Source organism: Bos mutus, chromosome 5 (assembly GCF_027580195.1).
Source record: "Bos mutus isolate GX-2022 chromosome 5, NWIPB_WYAK_1.1, whole genome shotgun sequence".
Taxonomy (NCBI): Eukaryota; Metazoa; Chordata; class Mammalia; order Artiodactyla; family Bovidae; genus Bos; species Bos mutus.
In genome coordinates this window covers 109,794,306-109,814,733 of record NC_091621.1, presented here as the reverse complement: position 1 = coordinate 109,814,733, position 20,428 = coordinate 109,794,306, and the positions used below count along the sequence as shown (strand labels likewise).

At 56.2% G+C, this 20,428-nt stretch overlaps 1 protein-coding gene across 4 annotated transcripts; it reads right to left on the bottom strand.

The window, feature by feature from the left end:
* Positions 1–837: 837 nt before the first annotated feature.
* Positions 838–19,182, bottom strand: SUN2 (Sad1 and UNC84 domain containing 2). 4 transcript variants are annotated; one of them, XM_070371564.1, is made up of 18 exons: positions 18,938–19,182; positions 15,357–15,522; positions 14,324–14,511; positions 13,803–13,940; positions 13,011–13,106; positions 12,563–12,656; positions 11,528–11,598; positions 9,300–9,427; positions 7,472–7,729; positions 6,740–6,817; positions 6,242–6,285; positions 5,521–5,686; positions 4,936–5,157; positions 4,566–4,647; positions 4,089–4,204; positions 3,800–3,967; positions 3,354–3,446; positions 838–2,431 (listed from the first exon to the last, which is right to left on the bottom strand). In XM_070371564.1, the coding sequence occupies exons 2-18, from the start codon at positions 15,482–15,484 to the stop codon at positions 2,318–2,320; spliced, it is 2,184 nt and encodes a 727-aa protein (XP_070227665.1). In that variant the 5' UTR covers positions 15,485–15,522; positions 18,938–19,182; the 3' UTR covers positions 838–2,317. The 4 variants fall into 4 exon arrangements, with proteins under 4 accessions (XP_070227665.1, XP_070227662.1, XP_070227663.1 ...); XM_070371561.1 differs by having other exon boundaries at positions 4,566–4,650; positions 18,938–19,181; XM_070371562.1 differs by having other exon boundaries at positions 4,566–4,650; positions 18,942–19,181.
* Positions 19,183–20,428: the final 1,246 nt, after the last annotated feature.

The following is a 20,428-nucleotide window of genomic DNA, read 5'->3' as shown; positions in this document are numbered from 1 at the left end:
GGGATGTGGCCTTTGTTGAAAAATGGTGGTAAATACAGTGCCGGTGTTAAGTGAGACAGGAGGCAATGAAGCAAGCGGCTGCTGAGCAGTGCGCCCTGGGACTGGCTCTGTCCTGGTGTGGAGAGCTGAGGGCTTGAGCAACTGGCCCAAAGCCTTGGGCCTGGCTATGGATCCCACCCAGCACCCTCTCGTATAGCAGTTCACCCCCAGCTCCTCCCTGCTGACTTGTTCCTGCCTTTATTTTCTCAGCTGTGATGGGGCCCAGCCCTGGGCCAGGTGCCATGGTCAGGATGAGGCGTATGTTGAGTCCAGATGGGGAACCACCCCTGTCACCTGGAGCTGCTCATTGGAGGCACTGAATCTGGGGAGATACATGCAGGGAAGGGCCAGGACCTGCTCCCCGGAACTTGCAAGAGTCTGACTCTTCAGGGGACCTACCTCATCCCATCCCAACACAGGTACAAGGGACAAGGGTCTAACTCCTGTGGAGGGGGATTGCGACACCAACGTAGACGAGCTGAGTCAGGTGGGTCACTCCTATCTCCTGCTCCACTGAGAGACGCAGGACAAGCCTCCTGCTTCCCAGTGGACATCAGTGGTGGCTATTAAAGCCACCTCCCTTTCTCCTGCCACCGTCAAACCCAGGAGTCACCAGAACAGGGCCAGCCTCGGGTCCCATCTCCCATCACAGCTGAGAAGCCTGGGTTTCTAAAGCTTAGGTTTCTAAAGCTTAGGAGGTAAGCCTTTGCGACGTTGTTTTGGCTAAGAATCCTTTCTCTTTTTCCCAAGAGCAGAGTCCCATGCAATGGCCAGATAAAAACCACACCACACACTCCATTAACCCTGGGCATAATTTATTTTTTGCATAGGCATAAATTAGAATCTGGAGATAAAAAAAAATTAAGAACCAATAGTGCAGCATTTGTGACAGGAGAGCGCAAACAAAACCTGGTTGTCTGGAGGCAGGGGCTGGTGCTGGAACACACAGGGGTCCGTGGGGCCTCTCCTTTGTTCCAGCCACATCTAGGAACTCTTCCAAGGGCACCCACCTATGCAGCAGCCCTTCCTGCCCCCTCCCCACAGGCCACAATGAACCACAGAGTCAGAACCAGACCCCTCTTGGCAGCCAGGTTACAAGGAACTGCATTCACCCAAGGCCCCACAGAACGGGGCTAGAAATCAAGCCCTTAGCTTCTCAGTTAAAAAAACAAGACCTTGAAAAATATATACACAATAGAGCAGGGCCTGCTGGGTCCAAAAGCTCCCACCTCAGCCCCGCCTCCATAGCCAACCCCCACCCCCACCCCGACTGCTCCCCATAGAAAATGAGTCAGAATAGAAACAATGAAGCAAGAGCTGAATGAGCCCCCAGGGATGGCTTAGGATCAGGGGCCTGATAGGGTGGGGCAGGGCCAACAGTCTACACCACCCCACCCCAGCAACACCCTGAATGTCACTCTCATCGTGTCACTGGGCCACCACAAGAGCCCAGGGAGCTCCGTGAACACTGCTGGCTGCCCCCAAAGACAGGTCTGGACACCTACACCCTGGGGGAATGTGGCAAGCTTGCTCTGGGGACTAGATGGGCCTGAGCAGGAGAGGGGAGCAGAGCATCAGGAGAGAGAAGACAACTGCTGTCCCCAGCAGAGAGGCTCCTGGAGGATCCCAGGAGCCAGACCCTCCAGGGTACAAGAAGCCCCTGGCCCACCCTGACCCAGGACACACACAGTGTGCAGAAGCCCTTCAGGAATGCTGTAGGCCTTGGCTGATGGCACTGGTGTCTGGAGGAGCCCAGCCACCCTCTCCCAGGAGCTTCGTGCCTGGGAACCAGTTCCGACCTGCACCCTGAGCACCCCCCTCACTGAGGGAGGGGGCACAGCCCAGCTGCCCCAGGCCCTCGCCTGTCTCACGCACGGCTTTGGCACCTGCTTCATCTGTGCAGCTCCCGAGGTGTCAGTCCCTCCACACGGGCCAAGGGCAGGCAGGTCTGGCCCACCTTCGCTGGACCGCGGGCATCACCCCGCTCTTCCCGCCTCAGTTCCCCACAACATGCTACATATATACACCCTCCCAGGAGGGAGAAGACGCCCAGTGCTTGGCACGCGGAGAGCGAAGAAGGAAGAGCGAGAATGGAGCCTGCTGACCGCTCGAGCCGCCCGCCGCACAGGAAAAGCCCGCGTGTTCTTTCATCTCCACTGCGCCAGGGCTCCTTTCTTGCTCCTGGAAGTCAGCGCGCTTCAAGCGTGTGCGGGGAGTTGGGGGTGCTGCACACCTAACCCCGGAGAGGGGGCATGGCCGGCAGCAGCACAGAGAAGGCCTAGTGGGCGGGCTCCCCGTGCACCCTGAAGCGGTAGATGCAGGTGTACTCGGGGTGGCCCCAGTTAGTCAGGATGCGCAGCTCCACCACCTGGTACGTGGCCATTTTAGGATCCTGCAGAGAGAGAAGCAAAGGCTAAGAATTCGCAGACTGGAGGGGAGACGGCCATACCCAGGGCCAGACACCCTCTCCCTCAGGCCTCTGCAGAGAAACCAGACTTCAAAAATCCCGTCTTCAGGCCCTGGAACAGAGTTTCCAGCGGGTGGACCAAGAAGCCCCAGAGGCTTCTGAGGTCCTGCAGGGGCCGGGAACGCACGTTAAGGCTGCGTGAGGCACCCACGGCCACAGAAACACAACCTTACAACTGAACACGAGCACGATGCATCATGAACTGGGAAAAACTCACAGGAGCTCCTTTTGACCATGAGCAGGACTACCTTTTAGGAGAGTCTGATATATGCTGATGTTGAAAAAGAATTCCTTCACCATGAATTAAGCAGTTTCTTTTTTTTTGTCAAGTTCCCATCAAGCCTCTGTCCTGTACGCTTGTTTTTGGCCGCGAGCTGAAATTCTCTGGCCTGGCAGCCAGGCCTGCCTCTCCTCCTGCCTCGGCCCCTCCCCCACCTCACCCAGTTTCCCGCACTTGGACTCCTCTGGGGTGGCTCTCAGGTCACCTGGGCTGGAGACTGGGAAGCTATTTCTGACAAGGGCCTAGGAGACCGATGTCCACTCAGGTTAAGGCAAGAGGCCCCTGTCTGAGACCCAGCCAGGCTGTGCCGCGTGACACCCTGCCGGGCCACAGCCTCACTCAAGACACCTGCCCTCACAGCTTCCCCAACGTCCCCCACCTGGAAGGGCCCTGCCCTACGCCGCTTGGACGTTTTCTGTTTCATATCTCAGGCTGTGGGGGGGCCGGGCTGTGGCTTCTCACTTGGGACTCTCAGTGCCTGGCACGGGGTAAGTACTCAGAAAACATCTGGCGAATGGATGGGAAAGTAAGCACATCACCTCTGCAAGCAGACCCGAAGCTCCTTACCTGGAAATAAAACGTCTGAATGGGCTCCCCGTCCTGGTCATAGGTGAACTGGCCAAGGGGCATCCCTTCCTGCTGCAGGTCCTCATCGAGCCCCTGCGGATAGAGGGAGGACCCTGCCCTTAGCCGAGGGCCCCCAGGGAGGAAGGCCTTCCCTCCTGGCTCCCCCTGGTCCCCTGCCATCTGGCAGGGCAGGGACTGGCCTCCTTGGGGACTGCAGGGGTCCTGAGCTCTGGACACAGGGCTGCTGTGTGATCTGTGACAAGCTGCTTAACATCTTAGGCCTCCCGTTTTTTTTCCTCTGCAGCCTGAGGCAGAAACACTGAACTGCCATTTCCCACCTTGGCACTGTCTTCCACATCTATGCCCTGCCCCCCAGCCAAAGAATGACCCTAGCTGTATCCTTGATAGAGACCCCCAGCCCCGCAGCCCCCAGGAGGGATACTCACAAAGATGGCAAAGTCCTTGGGGGCACTGGAGATGGTGCTGTTGGGCGACAAGGATTTGGGCACATGCTCTAAGGTGACAGCAGTGGGGCGGATGCGGGCAGAAAGGCGAACCACAGCAAAGCCCTGGGGCCCCTGGAAGGCCCAGCAGTTGCCCGGGTGCACGTCTGGCTGGAGGGGAAAAAGGCGGGTCAGCACGTGGCAGGTGGCAAAGACAGCCTGCCCCGAGCGCAGCTCTTATGACCCAGGGTGGGACAGCCACGGAGGCGACACGGGGCGCTCAGGGCCCCACCTGGAGAATGACTCGGGGAGACTGGGAGTGGTACCACAGGGGGATGCCGAAGAGGCTGAGGAGGGCCGTCTTGGTCTCGTAGGTCTCGGAGCATCGAGTACTGATGACACTGGCCCCTGAGACAGGGAAGAAAAGCAGAGTGGGTGCTTGGGGCTGGACACTAGTAGGGGAGGGAGACCCAGGCTTAGCTGCCAGCCAAGGGAGACTGAAGAGAGACTACTGTCCCTCAGGACAGGTCTTTACATCTGACCCAGACCACAGAGCAGAGTAAGCGTCAGCCCCGCCGCGGTGAAGGATGGCGCTCAGTGTATCCTGCCTTCTCCCACAGTCACTCGCCTTTGTGGTGAGTTCTGGGTTGGCTGATTTCTGCTGACCTCAAGCCCTGCTTGCTAAGCACCACGGCTGCCCCAGCAGATGCCAGGGGACCTGTCAGTGTGGGGCAAGGGGGCCCAGCAAAGGGAGGCGAGCTAGACATACCTCCCGACTCCAGAGCGTAGTCCACCATCCCGATGCGGTCCTCGCTGTAGCGCTTCAGAGCCTGGTTTACGATACGGTGCACCTGCTGAAACAGGCGCCAGCGCAGCTGTGATGGGGACGCCGGCCATCCACCTCTGCCCACTGTCGGGCCAGAGACCCGCAGACCGAGCCCCTGATGTCCAGACACACGTGGCACTTCCCCAGGCGTACCCCTGCCCCCTCACACCAGCCCCAAAACAAACACTGGAGGCTTCTGCATGTTACTTAGGTCCTGGAACCTGCCAGGGAGCTGGCTGGGTGGGACTGCAGCTCTATGGCTCCCAGGAGGAGAGCACTGTGTGTGTGGGGGGTCCAGGGACAGAGTCCTCACCTCCTCGGTCACCCCAATCACGCCTTCCCTCTGCAGCGTCAGCCCCAGGCTGGCCACGGCCTCCCTTGCCGACTTGCCCTGCATCTCGGCCACGTGGGTGAGGATCCTGCTCTCCAGGTCCCGCAGCTGAGCTTCCATCTCCTCTTGCTGAATGAGCCCAGTGCGGGTTCCCCCACCTCGAAGAAGGAACTGACTGACCCAGGCAGGGAACTGAGACTCCACCTAGGAACCAAAACAAGGTCTCACTCTGGGAGGCTCACCAGGAAGGTGGAAGCTGCCACCGCAGGGGCCTGGAGTGGGGGGTTGGGGGTGGCACCTGGCTTGGGTCGAGAGGCCAGGCAGTGAGTACAGGCCCCTCTGTAGTCACTCCAGTGAAAGGAGGGCCGGCACGTGCCTGCTCAGGCCACAGCGGGGAAGGAGGAACAACCCTCCATATTATTATCAGTGACAAAACGGGAAGACCTTCCATCAAAGAAAGCCAGCATCTGTGCCCAGAGCAGGGGTAGGAGGCACTCTGCCTCGCAGACTCCCAGGACCAGTGCAGAGGAGGGGTATTCCTGGGGAACCCAGAGGGTTCCAACTCACATCGTCCCGCACGGCCTGGAGCTGCTGGGGCAGCAGCCCCACCTGGTCCTCCACCAAGCTCTGCTTCAGGGTCAGGGCTGCCAGCTCCTGCCGCAGGCCTGCCAGCTGGCTCTCCAGCCGCCCCAGCTCCTTCATGGCGTTCTCCTGGAAGGACTCCTGGGTCATCCTACTCCCAAACAGAAGAGTAAGCTGTGGGTCTCCAGTGAGGGGTAAGGCTATGCTGAGGCAAATGAGAGGATCCCCTAGTTGGCACCTGATATACGTGAGTGTGAGGCCTGCTCTCGGGGATTCTAAACTGAGGCTGTAGAACACAGCTCTGGTGCCTATGCTTGGCCTGCATATCCCAAGGAGCTAGTTATTATCCTGCTTCCCTCCTAAGCCCAGATCCAGAATTCACTGTCTCAGCTCTCACATCCTCCACCAGTATGGACGTCTGGGACACGGGGAGGCAGCCGGCATGAGGCAGCACAGAAAAGATGGTGTTATCTATAAATGAACCCAGGAATCCCGATTATCTGGCAGTGCCCATGATCCCCACGCCCGACCGCCACTGCCCCTCAAGGACAGGCTCTGAGCAGATGGTCCTGAGCCAGGTTTCCACCATCTTCTCAGCCTGGGACACAGAACTCTGCTCCAGGTTTCTGCCCAGTAGTCCTGTCTGGAGGTGGGAATGGGGAGGCTGGAGATGAGCAAGCCTAGGACAGACGGAAGTGCCCATTACCTTTGCCACTCTGACTTCAGCTGCTGGAGTCGAGCCTCAGATTCCTATAAGCAGGAAAAAGGCACCAATTCAAGGACTGTCGGGCTCACAGCAATCAGTCTCCCAGAGCAGGATCTGTTCCTTTTGGGGTCTCTGCTTAACCACATCCCCACCCCAGAGCCTCCTGGCTGTTTCAGCAAATGTCACACTGGCCTCCCAGTTGATGTCCTGATGCGAGCCTCACCCCATAACTATTGTGCTCAGGCGTTCAGCCGTTCACTCGTTCATGCAGCATGTTATACCCAGCACAACAGGCCACTTGAAAGTAGCCCTTCCTGTCCTCTGGCACACTCCCAGGGGGGTCTTTGCAGTGTTCCAGCCCAGGGGGATTCAGTTTAAGCAGAAGTCAGGAGACTACACATCCTTCTCCCCATTCTATGTCTAAGCAGACCCTTTGGGGCCAAGGTGTCTCAGCCCAAGAAGAGATGATGAATTGGATCAAGCCCCAAGCTCACCAACCTGTGAGGCCTGGACAATCTTCTTGAAAAGGTCTTCTGAGTCCTGTTGATGCTCTGATCTCAAGGTGACCAGCTCTTCCTATCAAGTATAGGAGAGAGGCTGAGGATTCTAGTGAGCCGTGCTCAGAGGGCCACTTAAAACCAGTAAGTGGTGTAACTGAAATTCAAACCAGGCCTATTTGATTGCAAACTTCAGCTCCTAGCCTTTCTGCTACAGTGCCTTTCTGGAAAGATGCAAGACTCCTCTCGGTGTGCGTGGTATGCCACACCTACATGGGCACCGTGCCAGATGCACTACAACCTCTTGTTCTCAAGACCAGGGACAGGGCAGACAGGAGAGCCTCCGTTGCAAAGAGGAGGAAAGTAAGGCTTAGAGAAGGTAACTGCCAAGTGGCAGAGTGTCTGACCCTGAAACGGCAACACACTGCAGCCCCTCATGTCGGGGTGTGGGGCCTCACCCCCTCACACACCCAGGGTGCCACCCACAGAGAGGGCTGGAAGGCTCCTCAGCTCCTGTCCCTACCTGGATCCGAGTCATGTCAGGGGTGTGGGGCCTCACCCTCCACCCACACACCGAGGGTGCTACCCACAGAGAGGGCTGGAAGGCTCCTCAGCTCCTGTCCCCCACCTGGATCCGAGTCATGTCAGGGGTGTGGGGCCTCACCCCGCTACCCGCACACCCAGGGTGCCACCCACAGAGAGGGCTGGAAGGCTCCTCAGCTCCTGTCCCCACCTGGATCCGAGCAGCAGTGTCCCTGCGGAGGTCCTCCTTCAGGGCAGCCTCGCGGCGGCTCACCAGCCCCTCCAGGAGTGCCAGGGTGTCCTCGTGGCTCAGGCCACCACCTCCGCCTCCCTGCCCGCCAGCCCCCTGCTGCAGCTCCAGGCGCTCCAGCCGCATGGCCTCCTTTTGCCAGCTGGACGAGAACTCAGCAGCGAGAGCGTCCAGGCGCCGCTCCAGCGAGTGTACCCGGGACAGAATGCGCTGCTCGGCCTGGTGGGGCGGGGAGGGAAAAACCACAGAGGTGAGGCATTCATGACAACAGAGCTTCCTAAAGAGAAACGGAAGGAAGTCCCAGAAACACACAGCCTGTCGACTCGATTAAAAGGCAGGAGCCTACTGGGAACAGAGGTTGGGCTTTCAACTTTCAAAAATTCCATTTTTAAACTAGGCAGTATTTGTATGACTCAAGAAGCAAGCAGCAAAGTCAAGGTCCTAACCTCTGCCCCATCCACCCAGAGCCCTGACCACCAACCCTTCCTAGGCAACTATTTTTTAATGCAGATAAAAGTAAATACAAAGATAGATTCATCCTTTACTTCCCCCATTTTACAGAAAAGCTGGTCCTGAAACGGAACTGTCTTTACTAGTGATTAAAAAAAAGTTGCCACAACACATTATTTTGTGAAATAATAACATCACGGTCAGGAAAGTACTTTCCACCAAAATAAATGGTTAAAAATGTGCTGCCAAGTTAAATTCAGCAGGATGCAAGCAAAGTTCACATAACAGTAATTAGAGGACAAAGAGTTTTACATTTTCATCGCAGAGCCCAGAACCTGTACGCACACACTGCTGTTGTCTATGCACTCATCACCCCTGCCACCTTGGACCCCAGGCGTCTTGAGGGCATGGCCTGGGCCTGATCCATCTTTGGTCTCTGGCAGGATGCAGAAAATGACCACTGCCTGCCCTCCTCCCCACACCTGCACCCCCTGCAAGTGGCTTCCCAGGTGCTCCCATGAGAGGGGGAGTTTCTTTCCCCCTCCATGAATCTGGCCAACAGAATGTAGCAGAAGTGAACCTAGTCCTTGAAGTCTGGCCTGAGTCCACCCTCTTGGAACCCTGCCCGGTTGCTGTGAGAGCAAGCCCAGGCTAGCTGGCCGGACAACAAAGGTACAGCCCGGCCAGGCCAGGCCTAGACCAGCCACCCCTGCTGACGCACCAGTCCACCATGGATGCTCTAGTCGAGGGGGCCTAGCGAAGATCAGCTGCCCTTGCTCAGACCAGAAAAGCCACCTAGAGGACCTGTGGATTCACAAGATAGTCCAGTGCTGGCACTTTTCTTTTTGGCCATACTGCCGCTTGCGGGCTCTTAATCCCCTGACCAGGGATCAACCCCGTGTCCCCTGCAGTGGAAGCGCAGAGTCTTAACCACTGGACTGCTGCAGGTGACCCTCCAGTGCTGGTAATCTTAAGGCACTGATTTTGGTGGTAGTAGGTAACAGACCAGGATATCACCTGACTCCCAGAAGGTACTCAGTAAATATTTGTGATACTGTATTAAAAAGGAAGAAAGCAATTTGTCTGATTTCTTTTCCTTCTGTTTTCTATGCTTCTTAGGATGCAAACTAACTTTAGGACAGGTCTGAGTCACATTTAAGTGCAGGCAAAACTTCCCCCCAGCCCCTGCACCACAAACAGTAGAGAAAGGAAGGTGTCCTAGGAGACAGGCAGCATCTCATCCGCTGGGAGTGGGAGGAGTGAGGGCAAGGAATGTGATGGCAAATGCAGGCCGAGAGCGGTGGGGAGGAGGCGGGTGCTGCGACCCTAAGATGCTCACCTGGAAATGTGGGGATGAGTCCCTGGACTCCCACACCTCACGCTGCCCAATGCTCCCCTTCGAGGCCCACCAGGAGACCACAGCGGGGTGGAGCGTCTGCAGCCCAAAGGGATAGAAGTACCAGGCTCCTGCACACAGAGGAGAGGTTAGTTACTGGGGCCGGGGCCCAGCGAGGAGGCACACGCCAGGGAGCACGGCAGATTCACAAGTAGCGCTCGTCACTAGCCTATCTCACTCATGGGAGCCTCGCTCCTGTCGAAGGTGGTACGAGGGACGGAGGTTCCCCCACTGAGGCAGCAACCTCCACCTGATGATCACAGAGTATAAGCATTCTCACATCCCCTCAGGAATCCTCATCTTTCCATAGACGGTAAAGCCTGCAGGAAATCACTGGAAGCTGAGGACTGTCCAGGGATGGAACCCAGAGGCCCTGAGGTGCTTCTCAGTTCAGACTGTACAGAAGAATCACCTAGGGAGCTTCTCCAACAGCGTCTGGCCCCACCTGGCAGGGAGTGAGCTTGCTGGCCTGGGCGGATCCCCCTGCAATGAGTTTTAAAAGCTCCCCAGGTGACTCTAATGGTTGGCCATAGTTGAGCCATCACTGGAACAGAATCCACCTGCTCAGAGAGGCTGCCTGTGGCCCCAGAACAGAGCACAAGGCTGCCACACACAGACATATTGCTTTAGGAGCCGCCTGTTTTTACTCCTGAGCTATGCGTGTGCATGTGTGTGAGTGTACAAGTATGCATGGGGGTGACAGCGCCTGGAGAAGTCATACTGGCGGTGGGGCCTCCAGCCTGGTAAGATGCCACGCTTGCCACACAACTGTTGGCCTCGAGCAGGTGCAATGGGAAGCATGTGACCACAGGGCTTTAAGTCAGACCCTCTGGACAGGCCTTTGCTTACTGCCCTCCCTGAGCTGGTCACTCCATCCCTCTGCCTTTCAGACTTTCTATGTGCATCTCCTCATGAGGCTGTGATGACCTTGGCTCCACCAACCCCATGAGGGGATGGTGAAACAAACGGAGATAACACGAGGGAATGTGCTTCCTGAACATAACGCTGTATGATCATAAAGTCATTAAAATTGTTTTAAGAGTGAGACCCAGTTTCCACTGAATAGGAACAAGCTCTTCTTATAAAAGCAAGGGAATCAACACTTGGAAAGATGTCCTGCTGCTGCTGCTGCTAAGTCGCTTCAGTCATGTCCGACTCTGTGCGACCCCAGAGATGGCAGCCCACCAGGCTCCCCTGTCCTTGGGATTCTCCAGGCAAGAACACTGGAGTGGGTTGCCATTTCCTTCTAACAATGCATGAAAGTGAAAAGTGAAAGTGAAGTCGCTCAGTTGTGTCCAACTCCTAGCGACCCCATGGACTGCAGCCTACCAGGCTCCTCCATCCATGGGATTTTCCAGGCAAGAGTACTGGAGTGGGGTGCCATTGCCTTCTCCGAAAGATGTCCTACTTTGGTATAAATTAAAGAAATACAACTTCAGTAGATGCTAAAAAAAAAAAAATAATAATAAAAAAATAATAATAATCTAAAAATAATAATAAAGCATGGTCTTTAGTTATAAATTGGTAACTTTGAGCCTGGGGCCACAGGGGACGCTCATAGTAAAGTGTTACGATTAAAACTGTAAAAAATTGTGAAAGTTCAATGATAGAGATCAGGACAACGTGGAACATCTTGCAAATGAAATGTAATTTAGTATCTTGGTGCAAAAAAGTGCCCTTACTTCTCTTTCCTACTTCACTGTTTTGATCTTAAAGACAGCTGAAGCCTTACTGGAGTAATAACTCACTCTCCCACGCTACACCCTGATTTGGAATGGAGGGAAAGTGAGTGCAATGACAGTGTCAGAGTCCCTGCCTTTCACCCCAGCACTCCTGTAACGGGGCATCTTCTGGCCCCGTGGCTTCCAAGGATGCTCTAGACATGCCAGGCAGTCCAACAGAGACACCCAAACCCACAAGATCGGCAGGTTGGGGCATTGCCCCTTCCATCCGCTGATCACCAGAGGGCCCAGGACAGCCAGACAGGATGTTGCCCAGGCTTGATCCGACCCTGCCTTGTCTTTCCGCTTACTGTAGCTTTTCAGTGTCCCTCCAGTTTTCACATTTCTGCTCAGTGCCACCCTCGGCGCACGCTCTGCCTGCCCCTCTGGCTCACCAGCCCCAGCTCCACAAGGACAGTCCTCCCTTCCCAGTGACAGTGGGCGACTCACCATAGGTCAGGCCGGTCAGAAGCAGCAGCAGCAAGAGGAACCACAGGAACGTCTTCAGGGATGAGAAGCGTCTGGACCACAGGAGGGGAGAGAGGGTGGGCGGAGGGGTCAAGAGGACTCCAGGGCCTCTGGGTGCCCTCAGGGAGTCCCTAGAGTGCTGAGCTACAGTTGGAGGGGACACCCTCAAGCCTCGCATCTTGCCAGGGCCAGACTGGATGCTGAGAGCTTTACCTGCAGAGCTTGGAGTGATGGGGACAGTTCTGACTCTGAATTGTATTGATGTTATTAAAAATAAATCCTGGGGTCCTTGAATAACCTAAAACTCTTATACATAGAGGTCTTATAGGCAAGCAAATATAGAAGAAAAAAAAAGTAAATTCCTTAAACAGACAATATTTCTTTTAGAAAAATGAGGAGCCTTTTTTGGTGACATGAATTCATCCTTGCTCGTCTTTTCAGCATAGTTGGCTGCCCACTCCAACCAGGTTTAGGGCCAGAGGGACCCTAACCTCCTGGTTCAGTGTTCCTTCCTTTGCCCAAGGACCAGCTCCCCAAATCTGGCTCTACTGGGTCAGGGACTTGGGGAACAGACCCACAGCATCCTCAGGCCGCACCTGTTCGTGGCTTCTGAATGCAACATGGGAAACCCTGGGGGCCAAGAGTACCACGCCCTCGATGCCGGGAAACACAACTTGCCGGCTAGAGCCTAAGGCCTGGCCCGTGAGAGTAAGGCCGAGCTTGTCTGAGACTCCGAAGTGGCTCGGCTGGTGCTTAGCAGGAAGTACCCGAGAAGAAACAAGAACCCGTGTTCTGGAACGCTCCCTGATGAGCTACCAATTCAAGGAGCAAAACCTGACCCTGCGTCCCACCCTCTGTCAGGCAGAGCCGAGCTCTGGGCGTCCACTCCACGCTCTCTAATACAAGCAGCAAATACTGGGGAAAAACCCTTCAGAGAAATGGTTGCGTACAGGTTTAGATGCTTTACTGGCCACCCCCCTGCCCAGGGCCTTCTGATTCCTTGTCAGTTTCGCTCACCTGGTTAAAACAAAGACGTCAAGGAGGGAGGCAGCTGTGGTCAAGCGGTACCAGGTGGTGCCGATCCACCAGTAGAGGAGCCCGAAGAGCCGGCCTGGAAGAGGGCCCATGGAGCCCAAGTGCCACCCTGAACCATCGGCTTGCGGGTCTCTCCCCGCGGCCCTCCCTGCCCTGACCCCAACCCTGATAGCCAGTGCACCTCTGTCCTGTCCCACGCCTCCCAGTTCCCATCATCCCACCCACCACCCGCCCGTGATGCCAACGCCCTCCATCCCGCTTCCAAGCAAGGGTGTTCCTGTGGCTCTCGGCTCCCAGCGATTATTCTCGAACAAGCTTCTCCCAGTGGCGCTAGTCTCTGTAACGGAGTTGGATGCCCAACCACAGAAAGATGGGCGAAAGTAACTGCCGGAGAAAACGGACGATCGTGCACAGAGCAGTCCGCACCCACCTGGAGAGGTGACCACCATCCAGAGCAGAGAGCCCGCCCAGGAGACAGCATTCCGTAGCCGTGACCCTGAACCCCGGTGGTCTGTCTCCGAGTAGCCTGCGGGGTGGTGGGGGGAGAGGGAACAGCTCAGTTGTCTTCATGTTTTCATTTTTTTTAACTGTTTTTTTTTTTTTGGCTGCACCACATGGCATGTGGGATCTTAACTTCCCCAACCAGGGGTGGAACCCACACCCACTGCGGTAGAAGCACAGAGTCCTAACCACTGTCCTCCTTCTTAAGAGCTCTGGAATATGGAAGACGGTCACTGTCTGCTCCTCTGGCCTGTGAGCTGAGACCATGTGTCACTCTCCTTCATGTCCCCAGCTGACTCAGGCTGGCAGGCAGCAGGTCAGTAAATGCTGTTGGAGTGACGTGCTCGGCTCCCAACGTTCTATTTCCCTCGAACTCCTGTCTGCTTCCCTCTGCTTCCCAGCAGTCCCTCAAGCCACTCAGAACTGGACTAAGGAATCAAGCACCTCCTGTGTGTGAAGGCTCACGCTAAACACTTGCTGGAAACATCAAAACAAGGGGACTGGCCACAGGCTGCTCAGGACCTCGTGGAGCCTGGCCATCGGAGCCCAGCATGTCCAGAACCACCCCCAGCCTGGCTCGGGTACCATGGTGGCCCAGCAGCGACCTCCAGCCAGACATGGGTGCTCTCCCAAGCTGTCAGGGCACCCTCCCCGGCTTCCCATAGGCCCGGGAACCTGGCGGAGCATCTCCCCGAGCCTGGGGAAGGAGGACGTCGCCTACCTACGTAGTCATCCTCGGAGGAGTAGCCCGAGGAGGACCCGAGGAAGTCCTCGGAGAGCTTGTTCTCCGGGAGCCCGTTGGGCTTGCTGCTGTCGGTGCCGCCTGTGCCTCTCCTCCTCCTCACCCGCAGGTCCTCACCTGCGGAGGGAAGAACTCGGGGTTCTCCTGGGGCAGATGCTCCAAGGAGGGAGGTGGTGTGCTTGGGGACACCCTGATGAGCATCTCTGATGGGCAGATGGAATCTACTCTGAGCCCCTCCTGAGCTCCCTTGAGTCCAAGGATGGGTGAACCAGGACCCACCCCTGTCTCCTAAGTCTGGAGCAGACACGTGGCTACTTCATCATCTGAAAGGACCTGGGAGTTAAGACACCTGGCTGCTCTCCCCAGGATTTCCAAAGGTGGGGCACCCCTCTTCTGGCCCAGCAGTGGTTAGGGAACGCCCTGCGGGGGGTGGGGGTAGATTTTGAACCATAAATTTCCAAAGGAAGCCAAGGCCCCGGAGGAGGGTTGCGGATACTCACTCCAGTAGGGGTCGTCGTGGAGGGAGTGCCTGGTGAGGGAGGCGGCGATGGAAGCGGCCCGCGGGCTGCCGATGTAGGACTCCCTGACCACGGACTCGCTGTAGTAGGAGGTGTGTGTGTCCGAGGAGGGGCCTAGCTGTGGCGCTGGGGAGAGGCGCTTCGAGTTGTTGGTTTTCTTCTTCAAGGTCCTGTGGGAGGTCAGCCAGGAGGGGAGAGGCCAGAGCAGGCAGGTGAGCCGGCCTGGAATGCTCTGCCCTCCTACGGTGAGTGGCGTGGGGAGGTGGGGGTCGGGTGGGTAGCTGTGTTGCTAAGCAACTAACAACCCCCATCTGCTGACTGCCACGCAAAGCAGGTACTTTCCGTGCTCCCATTATCTCTAAATCTCACAAGCAGTTAGGTAAGATCAGTGAGGGAGTCAGGATTCAAATCCAGGTCTCGAACTTCAAAGCCCCAGTGTTCTTTCATGCTTCCTGATGGATTAGTCGTTTCTGCCACCCACTGAAAACCCAGACAAAGCCGACCTGGCCTCGGAGAGCTACTCAAAGCCTCCTCGGGGGGCTGTCATCTGGGCCTTGCGCCTGCCAGGGGGCAGGATGTGAGGGAGGGACGCCTGCCTTAGCTCACGTCCCAGGTGCCCTTGAACTTGTTCATGTCCTCAGCTGCTTCGCTGGCCTTACTGAGGCCCTACAGACGGATGGATGGTGAGGCAAGCGGCTATGGGTCTGGCACAGCCATCCACAGCAGAAGGGGTTCCTGTGAGCCCAGCACTTGGTTTTGGGGTTTCCGGCCTGGCTTATGCTTGAAACTGCCTCTCCTCACTTCCTGTTCCCTGAATATAAAACAGCCCAGCTTAGAGAGAAGAAACAGCACTGGGCCCTGGCACCCTCGGAGGTGTGGCTGACCGGACATGGGCAAGGTCTGGTCTCTGCCCACGGAAGTCACAACGGCAAGAGGCAGCACGGTGAAGGGCCCAAGACATCTGCTCGGTGGGTCGGGGGACCCATGCGGGCTGGGGGTGGAGGTGAGCCCCTACCTGAGAGGGCTGTCCTTAAACAGGGTGCTCTGACTCCCCATCACTGAGCTCCCTCCGCTGCTGCTGCTGCCGCCATCATCCTCACCCTGGGAGGAGTAGCGCGTTAGGCGCTGGCTTCGCCGAGACATGATGAGGTGGGCGGGGGGACCCTTCCCCTGAAGGGAGTCTGGGGAGAGAAAGGCGGCCAGGTGAGGCTTCCAGGGGCCGGCGTGGCAGGGGCAGGGAGGAAAGACAAGACACAGCCTCCCAGCAAACACACACCCCTCTGCATTCAACCAAAGAGCTTGACATGTGGGCGAGACCCGGCGTTGATTAAGCATCCCCGCCCCGCCCACCTGCAGCCCTCTGCACTCTGCCAGCCTCTTTCAAAACAGGTTCATAGGATTTCCAAACTTTCAGATTATTGGATGCTGAGCTCCGAGATCCAGAATTGGGCCTTCTGCAACTTCTGACACGAGGCGGAGCTCGTAGCTAGGTAGCTACAGGTGCTAAATAAACACCGCTCGTCACTGCTGCCCTGCAGACTCTCCAGTCCAGCCTCTTACTGGGCTGCCCAGTCCTAAAGCTGTGCCCGCTCTTGTTCTAGCTTGTTTCCCTTAAGTGGGACATGCATTTCTTTCTTTGTAGCTGTATCCATTGATTCAGAGCCCCAGTCAAACTCTGACTCCAGAAAACCTTTCCACGGTAACCCCCGCTTACATTCTGCTGGAGCCTGCATGCCTAGCCTATTAGTGATTACTGGCCTGCAACATCAGTGCCTCTTGATATGATGCTGACGGTGGTGATAAAATACTCGGTTAAATGCCTCCTGGGTACGGGGCTCCTGACATACTCATCTCTGATCCTTATGATCAAGGGAGGTATCACCGCTCCCACTGTACAGTGGGGAACCCGGGGGCACTGAGAGGATCAGTAACCTGCCCATAGATCAGTAACCCAGGCTGTAAGTGACAGAGGCAGAGGGTGTGCTGCGCTGGGGCCTGGATATTTCCATTCCACCAGGAAGTTTTCAAGTTGTTTCAGAAAGGTGTTGCTGTGTCCCCAACGAGAGTCTTACATAGCCCCCATTATGTTCAGAGGGCTTCCCTGATAGCTCAGTTGGTAAAGAATCCGCCTGCAGTGCAGGAGACCCTGGTTCGATTCCTGGGTCGGGAAAATCTGCTAGAGAAGGGATAGGCTACCTACTCCAGTATTCTTGGGCTTCCCTGGTGGCTCAGCTGGTAAAGAATCCGCCCGCAATGCAGGAGACCTGGTTCGACCCCTGGGTTGGGACGATCCCCTGGAGAAGGGAAAGGCTACCCACTCCAGTGTTCTGGCCTGGAGAATTCCATGGACTGTATAGTTCACGCGGTTGCAAAGAGTCCAACCGACTGAGTGACTTTAAAAAAAAAAAATTATGTTCAGAACAGGCTGTGGACAGAGCTGTTACATTACAAATATTGGTTAACAAACTAACAAAACAGGCCGGTGGAGCAGCTGTGTGAGATTACTGTCAGCCTCTACCAGCCAGACCAGTCACCACAGTGGGTGGAAACCAAGGCTCTGGGACGAGGCCAAGGTGAAAAAACCTGGCAAAAGGCGGCATTCTACAACACAGGGGGATTAATAAACCTTTCAGCTCTAGAAACCCAAATTCAGAATCTCTGATAAACCCTGTGAGCACTCCAAACATGGTGCCTTTGTTGGCCTGTGTTACAAAGTCACTGTTACACTTTGGCCCTAGTAGTACTTGTGACTTGTTATCACTTCTAATATTCCTGGTTGATACTTTTTTTTAAGCTGTGCTCAGTCTCTGTTGCTGCAGCTGCGCGGGCTTCTCATTGCAGTGGCTTCTCTTGTTGCAGAGGGCTGGTGCATGGGCTTAGCTGCTCTGGCATGTGGAATCTTCCTGGATCAGGGATATAACCCAGGTCTCCTGCCTTGGCAGGTGGATGCTTCACCACTGAGCCACCATGGAAGCCCCTCCTGGTTGATACTTAAATTACTACTTCTCTGGGTTGTGAGGTGGCCATAGGCTCTAACACATCCCAACTCACTATGGAAACCGGGAGATCTAGTTGGTCTGGCTAGAGAATTCTACAAAGTTCTCTTCTGGAACATAAGCAGTCTCATGTCTTGGGACTTATTGGTGTCCTCACAGGTAGGATGCTCACCTGGCATCATCCCTGGTTTAGGCCGAGGTTGGTAAAGGGACCAACTGGTAGTAGCCACAGCAGGAAGTTGGCCTGGGTCCTTGTCTATATTCAACTCCTTATAAGGTAATTCCACCCCTACTACTACCCTCCCTACCTGAAAGCTCCAGATGCCCACACAGGCACAGGCTCCTCCTCTTAACCCTGCCCTGATAAAGTTGATGAAGCTTTTGCCCTGGGGCAGGAACAAAGCAAAATGTTTATGCAGAACTCAGGCTGCCGTTGGCAAGAATATAAAGAAATATGTAGATGGAGAGGTGTGTGTGTGTTGGGGCTGGGGGAGGGGTTGCTGAAAACCATCAGCAGTGCACACCCTCCCAGATGGGTGCCTTTTCATCTTTCTCCTAGGGTTCTGCTATCACAAAACAGTTTATAACTGCTAACACAAAACTGAGCCTGGGTTTCACAAGATGAAAAAGGTCAAGGCTCTGTCCTCCAAAACAAAACAAGAGGTGAGCCTTTAGGAGCTCAAATCTTTTGCATATCAGAAGACACCGCCCCGGCAACACACACACAGTTAAGATATCCTCGAATAAAACATCCCTCCCCACTTTTGAGCTGACCACATCCTTTTTTCAACTTCACCTTTCCCGCCCTCATCACAAACTTATATGGCAGTATCCAGCCACTCTTCGGACTTAACCTAGATCTTGGCAACCTCCGCCTGACGTTTTCACACCGCATTCCCTCGTGGGATGGGCAAACCGCTCCAGGTGCTAACTCTCTTCTCCCTTCATGCCCTACTGGCTGAACCTGCGGGAGATTTTTCTTTCTCTCTCTCTCTCTCTCTTTTTTTTTACCAACCACGCGCCTGTCCCTGCCTCTCTGCTCTAAGTAACACTCCCGCCCCCTATTTGTTTGCCTTTTTATTTTTTTTTTTAGAACTGAACAAAATGGGCCTCCTCCCTATTACCAGAGTTCTGACAGGCGGCGGAAGAAGCAGAGAACTGCCAGTCCCTAGAAACTGCCGAACTGGCACGAAAACGCAGGCACCGGCCTGGGCCGGTTTGGACAGCCGGGTCTCCGCTTCCCTCCTCCTGGGGAGGTTCGGCCCGGGGAAGTCCCGCCCGGAGACATCCGCCCTTTCGGCCGACCAGTGGGGCGGCCAGTCCCGGAGGCGGGGGCCCGGCCGCGGCGGCGATGAGTCAGGACGGCCTTGCCGCTTGGCCCTTCTCGACTGGCCTAGGGGGGTGCTCCGGGCGGGGCTGCAGCCTGGCCCAGCTTGGCTGGAGAGGAAGAACCAGGCCTGGGCAGCTCGGCTCTGGCCGGTGTGGCCTGACGATGACCCCGGGGTCAGGCCGGCCCGGGACCCGCGGGGAAGGGGGCGAGGCCGGCCCATCACCCTCGCCCGGCGCGCCCGCCCACCAGAGGCCCACGGCCGGCTGTTACCTGCCTCCGCCGCTGCTCCGTACAAGGCCGGGGGCTTCCGAGGCCCGCCGCGCCGCCCCCCCTTACCGTGTCGGAGTCCGGGGAGCGGCGGTCGGCGCGGGGACCCGGGGCGCTCGGGGAGAAGAGGCAAGAGGGCTGGCAGGCGGACAATGCGGCCCGCGCTGAACTGCGCTGCGCGAGTGGGGCCGGACGGCGCGCGCGTGGCCGAGTGTGTTTGTGTGCGCCTGTCAGTCAACGCTGACAGGCTGCAACCCTTTGGCCAGACTCCGCCCGCGTCACCGCCCACTGCCACCGCCCATTGGGCGGTTGAACACAAAGGCTCCCGGCTCGCCCGGCCCGCCGCGTGGGCCCAGCGGGCGGGGCAGAACCAGACCAGAATCCGCGCGTGGGAGGCGCGGGTGAGGGGGCTGCGATCCCTCCCTGCTTGGGTACTTGGCTGAAGCCGGCCTGACTGCGCACTTGACTCTGGGTCTGGTGGCTGAAAATACCTGAGACCTCTCCTAGCGCCGCCTCGCGCGCCTCACCCCACCCGCGATCTTCTGCGTCCCAGTGCTCCGCAAGCTGACTACATAGGGCCGGGGTGCCAGGACCTTAAAGGCATTGAAGAGGGCACGAGGAAGTGGGGAGCAGGGGACAGGACGACCCCTGATGGCCTAGGGCCTACCTGGAGGGGTAGCACGTAGTTAGCCCTTAGGGGACCGCCCCTCCCCTAAAAAAATGATTGTTGGAGGCTTATGCGTAATTGTTCGCTTAGGTACAACACTTAAAAAAAAAAAAAAAGCATGTCTGGAAACAGGTTTGTAGAGTTTTTAAGTGATTTGCTTAAAGTCACACAGCTTGAAAAAGGCAAAATTGAGATTAGAAGATTCTCTGAAATTTCATGGCAGAAGCTTTTTTTTTTTTCCCCCCACTTTAAGGAGGACACTTGCCCCAGTTGGTGCTGAGAAGGCAAGACTGGCTATCTATTCCTATGCCTTACTCAGATCTGCTTGTGGAATAAGCGCTTGATATATACTGAGTGAATAATAAATACACTGCCTGACTCCAAGGGTCCAGGGCCCTGGTTCCCCACGAGCCAGCTGTACAGGCACAGAAAGGGCCCCACTTGGGAGAAGCACTTCCTGTGCTAAGAGAAGGTGAAATGGTGTTATTTCACTTTTAAAGTGCCAAGAGGAAGAGACTCAAAGTGACGAAATCCGGACAGGAAGATGCTGGGGGCAGAGGACTGAGGACATGTGAAATCCTTGTGCTCAGCCGGTTCCAGGCAAAGATGAACCCCCCCACCCCGGCCCATCCCTGGGTCTCCACACCTGCACTAACAGCCCATTGAAGACCACAGTGCTTGCTTCTGGGGTTAAGACTTCGAGCTTCCTGAAGACAAGGGCTGGCTCTGGTCTGAGTATCTGGTGAACATGGGATGAGTTAAATGAGAATTCAAATCAGATTTAGAGTCAGAATCCAATAGGGGAGAGGGCCCTCTCTTGACACCTT

Excerpts from the sequence above, each read along its gene's own strand:
- SUN2 (XM_070371561.1), bottom strand. The coding sequence starts at position 15,484 with ATGTCTCGGCGAAGCCAGCGCCTAACGCGCTACTCCTCCCAGGGTGAG. Across the intron at positions 11,599-12,562 it reads GACGTCTTTGTTTTAACCAG|ACGCTTCTCATCCCTGAAGA; the intron begins GTGAGCGAAACT and ends CCTGTGGTCCAG. Across the intron at positions 5,687-6,241 it reads CTGAAGTCAGAGTGGCAAAG|GATGACCCAGGAGTCCTTCC; the intron begins GTAATGGGCACT and ends GTTTGGGAGTAG.